A 15,791-nucleotide genomic window follows, 5' to 3' on the forward strand; every position below is an offset into this window, starting at 1 on the left:
ATTTGTGTCCAGACTTACTGTGTTTGAAGCTTTACAGTACTCTGCATCATTTTCCTGGTTCTGAAAGAACATTTTAACTTGGGTGCAAAACTGGATCCAGCTTGGCAGTGAGCAAACTGGTCCAAACAAGACCCCCTCCTCTTTGAGGGCTGCTCCCCAGTTGGCTGCATACAGTTGGAATTGCTTTGAATGGAACTGGTTCTGATTCAACAGGACCTGAAGTTGAAGTTGAGTCAACCAGGACCTCTGCTACTTCTTTGCCTTTAGTAATATCAAGCAGGAGATAAGTGAGAGTGCAAAGCATTTTAGGCTCTAGCCACATAATGCTGATTTGCTTAACCTTATTGAGCCTGTTGTCAGCTTGGCCTTGTTTGTCAACACCTAAATTTCTGAATAGCTGGATTTCTCCAAGTTCCAGCCTAGTGTTGATTCTGAAGGCACCATGGTCACACTGGTGTGTGGTTACTCTTTCTCAGCTTCTGTGCCCTAAAGGGTCTGGGCTGGGTGCCCATCTGCAGAGCTCCAGTGCATTTGTGTGCCTGCTGTTTGAAGTGAATAAAGTGCAGGTAGGTAGTTGAGTTGATAATTTCTAAGAAATAGGTGAGTAGTGACTGTTTTTGCACTGGGCTTAGCTCACATGATTTTTTAAACTTTACCAAAATGACTTGCCATGACAGTTGAAGAGATATAAACATCAAGATTTTGCTGCATAGTAGAAAACTATTGAAAAGCCCTGTGTTGTGATCTGTTGGTGGATTGTTTAAGTTGAGGTAGCTGGGCTGCCTTGTTCTAAAGAATTAGCTCTTAGAATAGGGGTTCATGGGATGGGTATGTTTGATTAGGTCATTTGGTCAACTTTGAAGTGTCATTCCCACATCATGGAGTTTTTTCTTTTGCTTTTTCCTCTTACTCTGTTTCTAGTGTCATTTCTTGGAGTTCTGTGCAAGTGTCCTTTACAAAATGACTACCAGGAGGACTCTGGGGCTGCATATCCTCTTCCAGCTGTGAAGGTTTCGATGGACTGGCTGAAACTTAGGCCCAGTGTTTTCCAGGAGGCAGTGGTTGATGAAAGACGGTAGTGAGTGTTAATCTTTCTCTTGTTACATTTTGTTGCATGAAGCTCCTAATTACTGTTGGTCCACAAATAAGCCATGGGAAGAGTGATCATACAACTTATCATTACAGATACCAAAATGAGAGAGAGTGTATTTGCTGGAAAGTTCATAAAGCAAAACATGGGACTTTTTGGTTACATGAGCAAATTGACTATTTAATTGTCTTTAGGTTTGGTGTAAGTTTTTTACAATCAGGGAATCTGTTTTATAATGTCCAATTTGAGCATAACTACTGAGTGTTCCTGTTGTCTTATCTAGTATAATGATTTCTCAGATTACTGGGGGAAGTGGCAGGAGAATACTTGCCTTAATTTCATGCACTAAGCCATCACTTGGGCAATGCTGGAATGTAGTCACCTAGGAATTAAATTTTGATTAGATTTGATTGGAGGGCTCTTTAAATGTCAGTGCAGGCACAACTGTTCTGGACTGTTGCTCTGATTTTGCACTTGCCACTAATCTCATAAATTAAGGCTTGAATTGCTCTAAACTCATGGGGGTTTTTTGTTGGTTTTTTTTTTTTTACATAGTCTGTTAATTTTACATGAATTACTGTGATTCAATAAAGTGTTTCTGTAAGGTGATTCTTAGGATCAGAGTGACTATTACTGATAAAGCTGGATGAGCATTGTTCTTAAGATGGGCACTCCAAGGAAAGGAGTGTGATGCATGGGGAACAAGGGTACCTATAACTTTTAGTTTGTTAAATAAGAAACAAAAAAACCCCTATGGAGTTTTGGGAGCTTAAACCACAGAATTCCTAAAGGAAAGATTAAGGAAAAGAGTTCAGATATGGTTTTGAGATGATGATAACTCTGGCCATTCGCATATCCTGAAGGAAGACTTATGCTTATATTTTAATAGGCAGGATACCCACTTGGTATCAAGTAGTCTCTGTAGAAAGGACATGCAGGTAGTAATTCATGGAGTAAATAGCCTTAAGCTGAAAGAGGGTAGATTTAGATTGGTTAGAAAGAAATCTTTCCCTGTGAGGGCAGTGAGGCCCTGGCCCAGTTTGCCCACAGAAGCTGTGGCTGCCCCATGCCTAGAAGTGTCCAAAGCCAGGCTGGATGGGGCTTGGAGCAGCCTTGGGGTAGTGGAAGGTGTCCCTGCCCATGGCAGAGGGTGGGAGATCTGTTCCAGCCCAAACCCTTCTGGGATTCTCTGAGGGAAACCATTTTCTGGACAACATATTACTAACTTTACTTGCCTCGTTGAAGACCTCTGGGGTGTTTTTTCCTTCTTTTGTTCCTTGTCAGTCATGGGAATGAGCTGTTGCTCAGTGTAGTGTAGAGAATAATGATGAAGATCATGGTGTCTGTGCCTACAGCCATGTGGGAAAGCAGCTGAGGGTGTACAGTGCTGTTGGAGGCATGGTGCATTCTTCAGGCCATGTGCTGGATGAAGGCTGAAAGCCTTGCTGAGGAGGACACATTTATTTCTCCTACACTGAGCACAGTGGGCATCTTGAAATAGTTTTCTGTTGTTTCCATCAGTAAAGCAGAAGGATTTTTGGACTTTTGGGTGGGAGCTTTTAGCAAACAGGAGCAAGCAGCCTGGTGCTTGCAGTTAAATGTTAACCACCTATGCAGTGATCAGTGTGATTTTAAAATTGTTTGCTCCAGGGACTTTGGGAAGAATTTCCACTCATTGCTTGTTACTGGTATTGTGAGGGCAAGGCAGGGGACTGCAAGTTCACCTCTAGTTTAATGGTCTTTCTTGGTGCAACCCTTCCTTAGAATCTTTTCCCTTGGTGGTAAATGTTCCAGCACTACAGTATAGTGTTGTTCAGGGAGCAGAAGTACTTCTGCACAGCTGATAAATGCTTTTGCTGCCTAAACTGATTCATTGACTGTGCCTTGAGAGCCATCACCTTTGGACTGCAAAGCATGAATTGCAGACAGGTGCTTGCAGCACTTGCTCATGCTCTAGGTCTGGTTAAATTCACAACAGGCTCTCAGACCTGCTGGATAATGAGCACTGTGCTGTGGGAGCCTGGCTTCCTTGGGAAATTTAGGTTGGTTTTTTAGTAATAGTAAATTTTTCAAGAAAGTGGTCTTTTCACTGACACTTTGCAAGAAACTTTTCTTGGAATCAGAGGATTAATATAAACTGTGATGTTAACAGCATTCAGTGTTTTTTTGATAAAGCAAACACATCCCATGTTCTGCAGTTTTCACTTAGGGTTTGCCTGTTTTCTAATTTTTAGCATATGGCCCTGGCTGATCTCTCTTCTAAATAGTTTCCAGCCTCATGAAGAAGATCTATCCAGTAATAATGGTAAGGACACTTGTAGTCTGTAACGAACTGGGAAAAACAATGTTTCTCCTGCTGATGTGGGAAATTACAACTGAAGAGCAAATAAGGAGGCAAGTTGTCTTCTTGTATTAGTTCGTGTGAATACTTTGCAAATGCTTTTTCTTGTTCTGAGCAGACTGGTCTGCTTTATCCTTCCTGTATTCCTCAGATCGTGGGGTGGACCAGTTAATAGAAGGCATTGCTATGTATAGAGACCATGCTGAGGTATCTGCTGTGATACTGTGCTCAGTGCTTTCATGCTTTCCTTATGCTGTTTACTGTCTGTTTGTCAGCAACCCCCCTTCCAGAAGAATTTGAGTTGCAAGGATTCCTGGCTCTGAGACCCTCGTTCAGGTGGGTGGCAGCTGAAGGATCGTGCACCCTTGCTGATGTCATGACTTCTATAAACATTGGCCTGTTCCCTACAGTGTCTTATTTACGTATGTTTACTGCTGTATAGATTGATGTTGGTCTCTTCAAAACTGCAATGGATGGTGTTAGCCCTAAGAGATTCTTGAGGTTATAATACTGCTTATGACTCCACTGAACCTCTTTAATGTAGATGTATCTTACCAGATGAGAATTACATATGCAAATCAGACGTATTTTAACAGCCATATTTGGAATAATATCTGGTAAAAGTTCACAGTTTTTAATAGAGCAATGCTGACAGGTTTTATTTCTAGAAAAATAGCATATTGCAGAGGGTAATGGTGTAATTAATATTCCCTCTTCTGTATCAATACTAGGAACTTGGATTTTTCCAAAGGCCACCAGGCAATTACAGGGGATAAAGAAGGGCAGCAACGTCGGATACGGCAACAGCGCCTGATCTTCACAGGCAAATGGATTGCTGATAACCAGCCAAGGTAATTGCAAGTACTTTGTGTTTCCCACACTACTGGAAGCTGAGGTGTCACAAGTGCAAGTGTGGAATGTTATTTTTCTCTGTCCAACACATCAGTTAGTTGTAATGTGAGCAGAAGATGCTGACAGCACTAGTAATATGTTCTGTGGGTCTGCATGCTATTCCTTCAGACTGATTATGATAAGTAATGTAGTTTATGTATTTGCTTTTTAATTCCTTCCTGTCTTTTTCAGGTTGATTCAGTGTGAAAATGAGGTAGGAAAGCTTCTGTTTGTGACAGAAATCCCGGAGCTCTTACTGGAGGACCCTAGTGAAGCCAAAGAGAGTCTCACCTTACAGGAGACATCCATGGCAGAGCCACTGTGTGCTGATGGGAGCCCTGGACTCAAATCAGTGCTGTCCTCTGGCAGAAGCCTGAGCAACAGCTGTGATGCAGGAGAAAAGCCAATGGTCACCTTCAAAGAGAACATCAAGCCCCGGGAGATGAACAGAGAGCAAGGACGCATCTACCCCCCAAAGGACATAGCGAGGGAGAGACGGGACTTTAGCAAAGGAATAGTAGCAAATAAGAATGATGGGAAGAAGGATAACAATAAAAGAAAGAATGAGACCAAGAAATGTGGCTTGGATAAGATGCAGGAAGCAGGAAAGCAGAATGTGGCAGTTCAGGTAAGCCTTTAGCTCAGGGGGATATTGTGCCTGAGAGAGTGCCATGTTGTGTCAGGGCAGTCACTGCTTGTATATTGTATGGTAGAACTGAGGTCTTGCTGTGGGCCCTGCAGCTGCAGCTAACACTCAGTAATATAAAATACTTCTACCTTAAAGATCAGGTGATGGTGTTCTTAGCATCTCTTTGCTTTTCCTTGATGCTATCTCAAAAAGAGAGAGGAGAAAAAAGATTGCAATGAGAGGTGCTATAACTATCCTGAAACCAGATTTCTACCCATTCCACAAATATAGGCCACCGAGGCAGTTCATGTGGCCAGGTCATAGTCATGCTCTTGCCATTCTGGGGTCTGTTGTGAAGGAACTGGGTACTCTGCATTTTCACTTCAGTTGACTGGTGCACATTCAATAAACTGAATGTGTCACAAAAGCACCAAATTGTATATATGTGGAGTAAGATCCTCTATAGCATGGGTGCAATCAGGTGTCTCTGTTGAAGTAAGGAAAGCCACTATGCTCCTGAATCGTCAATCTGTGCTCAGGCACTTGCTCAAAATGTTCTGTTTTCACATCAGCTGCTCTTTTACCAGTTGTGTTTTTGGGGGCATGCTTTTTTATCTATTTCTTTGAGCAGTACATATGAAATATATCAAGTAAGCAGTGAATTTGCTAGTCTGCCTTCCACTACATCATAGTAAATGAGGAGAGTGTCAGGGCTGATCTGATCTGTACCTGGACAATTTGGCTGTGTCTCATTCATTCCCTGATGATGACTGGAACCATTCAGTGATAGTGGTGGAGATCTCTGTTATTTCCCTAGAGAAACTGTTGGTTCTTCACTGTTCTTGCGAGTGGAAATTATTTCCTAATGCACTTTATGTCCCTTGCCAGCCCATTGCTGCTTCCCAGGACAGGTCTGCAGAATAACTCTTCCTCTGTGCAGCTGCTCCAAAGGCCTGTGCAATTGAGGTCTTTTCCCCAGACTAGATAAACCATCTCTTTCAGTTTTTCCAGCTTGTGTTGTTTAGGAGCCTTGGATTATTCTCCCCGTTTTCCTCCTGATTATTTGCTGTTAAACATCATGGTTATGAAATGGAATGTCTGAACTGGCAGCATTATTCAGTTGGTTTTGCCAGGGGAGCCATACCTCAGGGTACAAAGAGTTTTGGTAAAGGCTGTAGAAACCATGGAACATGATTCTGGTGTCTGAAAACCAACATAGGTGAATTAGAGTAGCAAGTTTCCTTGTTATTTTCCAAATGCATCTGGATGTCTGAGCATAACTCCCAGTTTTGATCTTTGTGCCCCTGTCTTGCAAAATAAGGACTTCAACCTACCCGATAAAAACCTACCAGATCTGAGGACTGTGTTAGCTTTCTGGGTAGAAGTGATAGCTTATTTATCAGAAATTTGCTTGATTTAGTCTTAAGATACAACAAACCCAGTTGTAGCAGAATCTGATCTGATGTTGTTTGTTATTGTTTCTCTCTTCTTTAATAGGAATTAATTTTGGCTTTTTAACTCCATCAGCTGTATTTATGTGAAATGCCTTTTGTTTCTTATAATTTGGTGGATTTGATTACCCAGACCTGCTCCAGAATAGAGGGAGGGCTTGCTTGATTCCCTCCACACTGAGAAACCAGTGTAGGTTTCATACCAGCTGGTTGGACTGTTTGTGTTGTGCTTTGGCACTCCTGGTGATTTCACACTTTGTTTCCTACATAGTTCATTGCCTTCAAAAGCTTAAATGTTGCAGTTCCTACTTGGCAAAAATGTGAAGAATGTGGTACAGAAGTGATCAGTCCTGCTTTGCAGATACATGGGAGACTTGCATGCTCAGGCAGGATGTGATCTGGGTTGAATCTCTGCTCTCTAGGGAAGATAATGTTGGGAGCCAAGGAAGTTCAGTGCAGACTAACTCAAAATGTTGCATACTCTTAAGAGGTCTCTATGATGAAATGGTGCTTCTCTCAAGCACTGTGTAGGAACACTTAGGGATATTGTGGGGGTAAATCACTTCTGAGGTGATATCAAATAGAAGCAAGGAAGGAACTGAAATTTGTCTTGATTAATCAGTTTTAGTGCTTTAGATTTTTATAAAGTTAACTGTAAATCATGCAGGGGGCCTTTTGGAAGCCATCCTCTGGAAATTAGTTATGGCATACTTTAGTTTTTGATGGATAGAGCTCAAGTTTTAAAATGCCATGGCAGGAAGAGTGTCTCTGAATTCTCCAGCATTTCCGTAAAATAATGCATAGTGCTTGATATGGGTTATAAAAATATTTGGCTTATTGTGGAGGGAAAAGGGACAGCACAATGTAAGTTAAATATGCTGAATGTGCTGGAGGATGAAGAGATGTGGCACGAGCAAGGGCCTGCATTGTTCGTGGTGTTTAGCATCAGCCGGAACCTTGAAGTGCAGTTTACTCCAGACTTTTTCTAGTGGGAAATGAAAAATCCACCCAAACCTCCCAATTTTACAAATGCAGAAAGAACCCTACACTCCTATAATTTCTAAATGGGGAAATTAAATTTGAAAAAGAACTTAAGAAAGTATTTTAATGCATCTGTCCCTTTACTACTGTTATTTGGCAGAAAACAGCTGTCCTGTAACTCCTTTCAACTCAGCAGCACGAAATGTCTAAATAAACCTCACACAGTTATGATGTGGGGGTTGTTGTTATAGTTTGGTTTGGATTTTTTTAATTTGATCCCTGATACAACCCTTTCTTTCACTCACCTTTGAAGCTTGGTGTCAGGTCTGCTCCTGGGCCCTTTCTGTATTTCCCGGGTTCCTTGCTTGCTGTCTTTTTCCTGCCTGCTCCATCTTGCATTCCAGGCAGTTCTGCTGAGCTGAACAGAAAGGGAAAGTAGTCTTCCCCTCTGTCTTCCTCCCCAGGAAGACCCAGACCACAGGAGACTCAGAATAAGGTAAACATTACATTACATTCTTCTCTCTGCCTTTAACTGGTGCAGCTCTTTTAACAGAACACCCTGCAGGTACACAGTAAACTGGATGAGGTGAACCACTTTTGCTGTTTGTCTTGTATGCTCTGGGTCCAAAGAATTCCATAGTGTGGAATAGTGTGGAGGAGTTTGTGCACATACCTCACTGTATGGATTAGGCTGAGAGAAGTACCCAGAAAGAATGTGGCAGTGTTTGTTTTTTAAGGTTCTGCAGGTAAGTAGCGTGACTTAGGCTGAAGCAGTGCCCTTCCAGGAGAAGCATCTGCACTTTGTTTTTAAACACTGCAGGTGAGCAGCATGGTAAGTTCCTTGGATGGTGTGAGATACTATGTCTGCTTCTCACTGTTGTGCTAGAGAAGGAGCCTCTTGCATCTTCTGAGTAAATATCCTTGAGTGCTTTTGTGAGGTGAGAAGCGCCTGAGGACATGCAGGGTTATCTGCTTGAGGTCAGTGAGGAGGGCTCTGTGTCCAAACTTTTCTCAATTACTTAGGGAAAAGAAAATAATCACTCAGACAATCTGAGAGTTTAATTTTTGGCTTGAAACATGATATGGTTAATGTGGAAGTTTAGGAAAAATTATTTAATTTCTTCGTACTTTCTTTTGCATCAGGTGAAATCCCAGACAGAGATGAGGAAGACTCCGGTGTCTGAAGCCAGGAAAACACCTGTAACTCAGACTCCAAGTCAGGCCAGCAGTTCCCAGTTCATCCCTATTCATCACCCAGGAGCCTTCCCTCCCCTTCCTAGCCGGCCAGGTAATTTGCATCATTCTTTTGAAGTGTCATTTATTGTTGACTGAAGAAACAGTCTAATAGTGGTTGGTACCTCTAGAAGCCTCAGGAAGGTAGGGGCTCTGTTAATGAACATGGCTTTTCCTGTTGAACATCTTATCAAGTAGTAAAAAGGGGCATGGCAGAACTGAAACGAGATAAATAAGATTCCTGATGCTTTGGAATCGAGGTTTGTCATGAAATCTGCCACCTGCCTTCTGGTTTAATGGGTGTGAGATCGAGGGACTTCACGCTAGGCTCTTCCTGTAGTTAGTCTGAGCATGACAAAACTTTCTGTTAGCACTGCTTCTGAAGCATTCCCTGTACTTCAGACTCCATTGCTGAAAAAGATCAGTCACACTGCTTGCTTTAAAACTCACTTTATTTTGTAGTGGTGTTCATGTTTGAAGCTGTAATTTGTGTGGTCTTACTTGTTGCTGTGCTGTGTGTCCCATTTTGCTGTGGAGTCTGCCTGTCCTACCTTGCTGTCTATGTTTGCTCATGGAGTAACTGGAAGCTGTATCTTTCCTTCACCAATTGCATGGAGCTCCTCAATATAAGACAGATGGGCAAAAAAAGTCAGCATAAACTCTGACCTGTGAGACACAGAATTAAAGCTTGTCTTCCAAACCTGGCTTTTCAATGTGAGCTACAGGAAAAGAATTGATCTTACGGATATGAGGATTTGTTTGGGTACCATCTGTCTCTCTCTAAATTGATCCAGAGACTGGTGATTCTCTGGGAGGAGACAGTACACTTAGTGCATTGATTGCTTCTGTTTGTTCCTGCAGAAGTTTAGTCCCTGAAAATGTGTTTGAAGAGGATGAAATTTAGTGGGTAAAGCATCAAAAATCCGAGAGCAATGAAGGGAAAAGGTTGTGGGGGTCAAAAAAAGCCAGGAGATTGGGAGGTAGGGAACACAAGAATGTGGAAACATGACCCTCAGATACTGCCATGGCTGACTGCTGTCAGTGCCTGGAATATTGCAAGAAAACTCCAAAGCAAACTCTGAATCCTTGTGTGATCACAGCCATGCACATGCCAAGGTGAGGAAGGGCATTGTAGTGCATGTGTGCAGACTGGTGCCTCCTTTCCTAAGTGAGCAGCATAGGAAGAGGAACCCCCACTGAAAGTTTTCTGAAGAGTATATGCTCTGCCAAATTGTGATTAAAGGTGCATTTTCTATCTTCCAGGATTTCCTCCTCCAACCTATGTTGTCCCCCCTCCTGTGGCTTTCTCCATGAGCACGGGGTACACCTTCCCAGGTGGTGTTTCTGTCCCAGGAACCTTCCTCCAGCCCACAGCTCACTCGCCTGCAGGAAACCAGGTGCAAGGTGGGAAACAGTCCCACATTCCTTACAGCCAGCAACGGCCCTCTGGACCAGGGCCAATGACCCAGGGACCTCAGCAAACACAACCTCCTTCCCAGCAACCCCTCTCATCTTTACCAGCTCAGGCAACAGCACAGTCCGCAAGCCAGTTACAGGTCCAAGCTCTGGCCCAGCAGCAGCAGCAACAGTCCCCCACGAAAGCTGTGCAGGGCCTGGGGAAGAGCCCACCACACCACTCCGGATTCCAGCAGGTAAACTTGGCCTCTGCTATGTGCTGGGCCTCATTTAAAAATAAGTGGCAACGTTTGAGACTTGTCTTCCTGGATTACCTTTCAAAATTGTCGTTAAAGAATTTTTTTTGATTGTGAACTTCTGGGCAAATTTGAAAATGAGCTGAAGGTTGGTGAGTGTGAACATATGATGCTGTAACTGAAAGGAAGGTATGTACTGGAATGGAATGTCTTTTCTGTCATCTATTTGCTATGTGTTTGATACAGACAAGGTGTGGAGGTGGTATGTCTGCCTCAGGCCTTTCTAGTTTTCTTGTGTGAGTGATGAGGACTGAGTGTGACCCTCCCCCCCCTCCCCCACCTGCACTCTCCTGGCTAACTGGTTGCAGTGTCAGTTCCCTTACAGCTCTTAGTTCCTTGTGCTGGAGAAAATCTCCCTTCTGGCAAATCTGGACCCAATGGTGAGACCCTGCTTGTGCTCTGGGCAGCAAAATGCTGGCTCAGTACTCTACTAAAGTTTAATTTTAAGTTTTTGGGTTAAAAGGTACTGGATGGTAAGGATTATACTTGGTTGTTGGTTTAAAGCTTGACTAGAAAGCATTAGATGCCTATGGAAAAGACTTTTGATGAATAACAGAGGCATTCCACAAACATTCCGATTTGCTATCACGCATGAGCCAGGATGACAGCTTGGATGGAGTTAGGCATTCAGGTAACATGAATTATTCCTCCCTGCTGGTGAAATCCTGTGTCTCTGCCTCAGTATCCACAGACAGACTCATCGAAGCAGCTCTGGAACCCCCCTCAAGTCCAAGGCTCCCTGGGGAAGATCATGTCTGTAAAGCAGCCCTATTACCTGCAGGCCCAGGACCCCCTCAAGCTCTTTGAACAGTCATTACAGCCTCCTGTGATGCAACAGCAACCTTTGGAGAAAAAAATGAAGCCTTTCCCAATGGAGCCATATAACCAGAACCCCTCAGATGTCAAGGTGGCAGATTATTACTGGGACTCTTCCTATAGCATGACGGACAACAGGGTGATGTGCCAGCAGTCGAACCTGGACCGCAGGGGGAAGCGGCAGGGAGTCTTCCGCTCCGAGCAGGACGCTGTCTCCAGGATGACCTTTGAGGTAAAATCCATGCTGCAGCTGGGGGAAACTAATGCTCTGGTATTCCTGGCAACTGTTTCAGGAATGCCCTGTGGTCCTGAGTAGGTCAATGTGAACCTATTTAGAAGAGACCTGAACATCAGTAGCTGGTGTTCCAGCACAAAGTGCTGGATTCCCCATTTTAGTAGGCTGTGTGTAGGATCAGCCTCTTGAAGATTTGGTTTCAAGTAGATGTAAGTCTTGTTCAGTGTGGATGTGACATCCATCTCTGCACTGTGTCTGCCAGATTGAGAAACATGGCAGCTGATAGTTTTGGGCAAGATTCTTGTCTGGCAATTGATGAAAACCATAAAAGCCACTCAAATAATTGCAGCTGAATTATTATACTTTAGGTAAACTCCTAACACTGCTATAGTGAATTGAATGGCTGAGGCTGCAATAGGTTGAGCAGTCAAGGATGGTAGCAGTGGTCTTGTCTTGGATTTTTTTGTTCGTTCTTCCTGAAAATCCCACCACACTGAGAGAGCTAAATTACTTCCTTAGCTTCCGGTTGCAGTAATGGAATACTTTACTTCTGTTAATGTAATCGTGCTTCATGTTGCTGTTTATAAACCCAGCAATCTCTGTTATTTATTAACAGCCCTGGAGTTGTCTGTGAGTGCTTTTGGTGATGTTTATAAGGAGGCTTAAACAGAGTCCTTTTAAACCTTTGGTTGGCTGTGTCTCTATATATGCACTCAGGACATGGAGAAGGTGAGCTGATATCACTCGCTCATCCTTCTGAGAAAAAAGCCAGACAATGTACAGAAGTCTGCCCCTACCTTGATGTCAGGTTGTGGTTTTTAGATGGAGACAGGCTCAAAGCCTTGTCCATATTCCTAAAAGGGAAACCTTTACAAGGTGCCAGCACATTGTGCTACAGAGAGAAGTTGTGCCTGTGATGCTTGTGCTTTAAGCATCCCTTACAAAAGTAAAGATGTCCAGTCTGACCAGCACTGAGCAGGTTTTACTGGCTCAGGGTGCTTGTCAGCTAGCATTGGCATAGCAGTGATCACCAGTGGAAATAAGTCTTCTGGGATTTAAACTCCTCAAGCAGAGAAAAGAAGATGCAAACATGATAGTGCTTGAAACCTAAATTACTCACAGCTATAGAAGAATGATAAGATTTTGTTAGTTGTCCTTGCCTGTGGAAGCAGGTTCAGTATGTGGCATGGGTGAAGGGGAAGCACATGCTTGGCTAATTAAAGCTTCCTGCTGTCACTTCTGTGTGTTCTTCTCTCCCCATGAGCATTTGGCCGCGTGGCTGGTGGTTGTTTCTGCACAGAGTTCTCTCAGTGTGTGCCTCAGCACTGTTCTCACCTCGTCCTCTGCATGCTGCCTTCTGCCCTCCTCTTGCTGTTCTCTCTCCTGCTCTGGCTGTTCTTTCTGCCTTCTCTTGTCTCACTGTGCTCATTTCTGTCACTAGGACCCCAAGAGCTCCCCTCTGCTTCCTCCGGACCTGTTAAAGAGTCTGGCTGCCTTGGAGGAGGAGGAAGAGCTGATTTTCTCTAACCCTCCTGATCTTTACCCAGCTCTGCTGGGGCCTCTCGCCTCTCTTCCTGGACGAAGCCTCTTTGTATGTATTTGATGTAATACTGCTGCTTCTCACTCTTAATTGGCATCTCTTTCTTCTGCGAAATTATAAGAAATGTGAAACTCCTTTCTCTCCCCCATCCTTCCTGTCCACTTCCCTGCCTCACCTTTGAGCTAGTTTTCACAGGGGTGAAAGCTACAGCTTTTGGACTGAATCCAGGCCTGCTAATTTGTTCAGAAATCAGAATAACTGTGGGGTTTTTATAAGTACAGTCCACAGGAGAATTGTTGATCCATCATGACACATCATTTAATGCACTTGCTCTTTTGCAGTTGTATGGATTTAGTAATAAAGGGCCAGGGGGTACTGATGGAGCTGTGGAGCATCATCAGAACAAGGGTGTAGTGACAGGATAAGGGGGAATGGCTTCAAATAGACAGCGAATAGGTTTAGATGAGATACTAGGAAGAAATTCTTCCCTGTCAGGTTGGGGAGAAGCTGTGGCTGCCCCATCCCTGGAAGTGTCCAAGGCCATGTTGGACAGGGCTTGGAGCAGCCTGGGATTGTGGAAAGTGTCCCTGGGCAGTGGGGTGGAATGAGATGAGTTTTAAGGTTCCTTCCAACCTAAGCCATTCTGCAATATGATATGATATGATTGTGTGATTATAATCTGCATATGAAAATTCCATAGAGGCAGGGGAGTGTTACCCTATTCAATGCAGAAGAGATTGAAAAAAGAGAAAGATGGCTTTGGAAGAAAATAGCAATTCACTGGATAAATACACAGTAACTCTTACAGAAATACAGTCATTTTTGACAGAGGGTTTTTTTTCCCTACATTTTTTGTATTAAAACCTTTCTAATTCCCTAGGGGGGGTCTCAGAGCTGTTGAATTTTTAAATTGCCTCTGAAAGGGCAGCGTGCCTTTCTACTATGGCTATAAGCATGTTCACTAAATCATGTTCATTCAGGTCAGTAACTGTAACAAAGAATTATTTGTGACTACTCAAAATCTCTGATTAAGTCTCTTCCTCAATTATTTTACCCGCCATCCCAAAGAGCCAGCCACAAAACAGACACTGATTTCTGTCTCATTAGATAACTTTGCTAAGAAACTAATAGCTGCTGCTTTAACAGCTTCCTTTGAAGCTCCTACTGTTGTGTCTGCTGAAAAATGGAAGGAAATCCTTTGCTGTGCAAGCTGTGTGGATATGCAGAGTGGGAATTCTGTCTGTCTTTTAAAATGTGCTTTCAAAGTAATGAGCTGTCACTGAAAATCTAACAAGCTAGGGGCTGCTTGCCAAGAAAATGAGGCTGTTTGTCTTAAGTTACACGATGAAAGCAAATATATTCCAGGTACTGTGACTGTGTTAAAGACAGAAGGATGCTAGTTCTGGTTTTTGTGGTTTGAATAATAAATTTTAAAACATCTGACATGCTGAGCTGGTGAGAGTGCAAGAGGGGGTTTATTTATAAAAAGACTACAGCTTTTATTTTGTTTCACACACATTTTACTTACGGTTTTACTAATTCTGTGGCTTGGTGATCCAGATCCTAGATTGGGTTATGTTCATTGTCTACCAGCCAAGCTTAGTAATTTTTCTTTGGTTTCTTTCAATGATAACTTAGTTATTTCTACTCTGAAGTCTCATTTCAAAGGCACTGTTTTTCACTCCTTAATCACAGTAAGAACCAAATAGAAAGACAAGAAATGTTATGCTGGAAATAACAGCTGTATGAGAGGGAGGTGACATAGGTGGTGGAAAAAAGGTCATGGTCTGTAATATCTTTACATAGAAGTAAAAAGTTCAGGGGAGTTTTGGAACCTTTCTTTTAAACATTTGGGTTGAATTTTTTTCCTTCCTCTCTACAAATAATTTATAATGGAAATGAGAGAGTGCTAAATGACCCCTGGACTACTAAACCTAATTTCAAAAGCAATTAGCTGCTCTACAGCAGGCATGCTCTCAGCATTGAAAAGATATTCTGTCTGCAACCACATGCAAGAGTCTAATCTTGTTTGAAGGAGTCCTTGTGTCACTGGGAGGGATCCTGTCTCACTTGTACTAGGTTTTCTCACTTTTACAAGGTTTTACACAACCATAAGGTATTTTTGATAGGAGTCCCCCCTTTATCAGAGTATTAGACTTTGCATTTGAAAACCTGTTCTGGCAAAGGGGTTTGTCTGAGACTCTCAGCTGTCATGTTTTTGATTTGTAGATTATTAATTACAGGTTGTAGGAAAACTACTGATTTTTTGCACTTGTTAGCTTGCCTCTCCTGTCCTCCAGGGTGCTGGAGCTAAATGCAAGACAAGTTGTAAATGTGGCCAAAACCACTTTGGCAGTTTCTGATTACACACTTTCCTCTTGGTTCCTACACTGAGCACTAACTGTGCTTTTCCCCTTTTTGGTTTCTGAAGAAGTCCCTGCTGGAAAAACCATCAGAATTGATGTCTCAGTCATCATCTTTCCTGTCCCTCAGTGGCTTTTCTCTAAATCAGGTAAGTGAGAACCAGAGTCCAACACCTTTTGCTGTTTCAGCTTGTGGTTAAGCCAGTGGAAACCGTGAAAGAAATCCACATGGATGTGTAATTTAACTCTGTATCAACTTTGCCTTTATCAGTTTTCTTCCCAAATTCATTTTAGCTGTATCTCTGCAGATGTACTCTTGAGTCTTGCTGAGTTCATGTGCTCTCAGTGAAGTCATAAAATTGACTGAAAATGTGCATCTCAGGATGCTGTGGTGTGTAGCTTTTTGTTTCCAGAGCAATGAATTACCTGTTCTCTTCCAGAGAATTGAGCAGAGTCTTGATACAAGTTTTCTGAGTACTGGGAATCTGAAGATTTTGTGAAGACTTTGCA

The 15,791-nt window shown here is 42.9% G+C and overlaps 1 protein-coding gene across 3 annotated transcripts in view; it reads left to right on the forward strand.

The window, feature by feature from the left end:
- Positions 1 to 15,791, forward strand: part of SMG7 (SMG7 nonsense mediated mRNA decay factor) — a 48,913-nt gene that overhangs the window by 28,477 nt on the left and 4,645 nt on the right. The window contains exons 10-19 of one of the 3 annotated variants that reach the window (XM_056497598.1): positions 922 to 1,078; positions 3,325 to 3,395; positions 3,707 to 3,767; positions 4,163 to 4,282; positions 4,515 to 4,950; positions 8,526 to 8,670; positions 9,879 to 10,019; positions 10,137 to 10,267; positions 11,010 to 11,375; positions 15,350 to 15,430. In XM_056497598.1, coding sequence (XP_056353573.1) covers positions 922 to 1,078; positions 3,325 to 3,395; positions 3,707 to 3,767; positions 4,163 to 4,282; positions 4,515 to 4,950; positions 8,526 to 8,670; positions 9,879 to 10,019; positions 10,137 to 10,267; positions 11,010 to 11,375; positions 15,350 to 15,430 — 1,709 coding nt within the window. Of the gene's footprint in view, positions 1 to 921; positions 1,079 to 3,324; positions 3,396 to 3,706; positions 3,768 to 4,162; positions 4,283 to 4,514; positions 4,951 to 8,525; positions 8,671 to 9,878; positions 10,268 to 11,009; positions 11,376 to 15,349; positions 15,431 to 15,791 lie in introns of all 3 variants that reach the window. The other 2 variants (XM_056497596.1, XM_056497597.1) reach the window with 2 other exon arrangements.

This window comes from Oenanthe melanoleuca, chromosome 8, assembly GCF_029582105.1.
Source record: "Oenanthe melanoleuca isolate GR-GAL-2019-014 chromosome 8, OMel1.0, whole genome shotgun sequence".
Taxonomy (NCBI): domain Eukaryota; kingdom Metazoa; phylum Chordata; class Aves; order Passeriformes; family Muscicapidae; genus Oenanthe; species Oenanthe melanoleuca.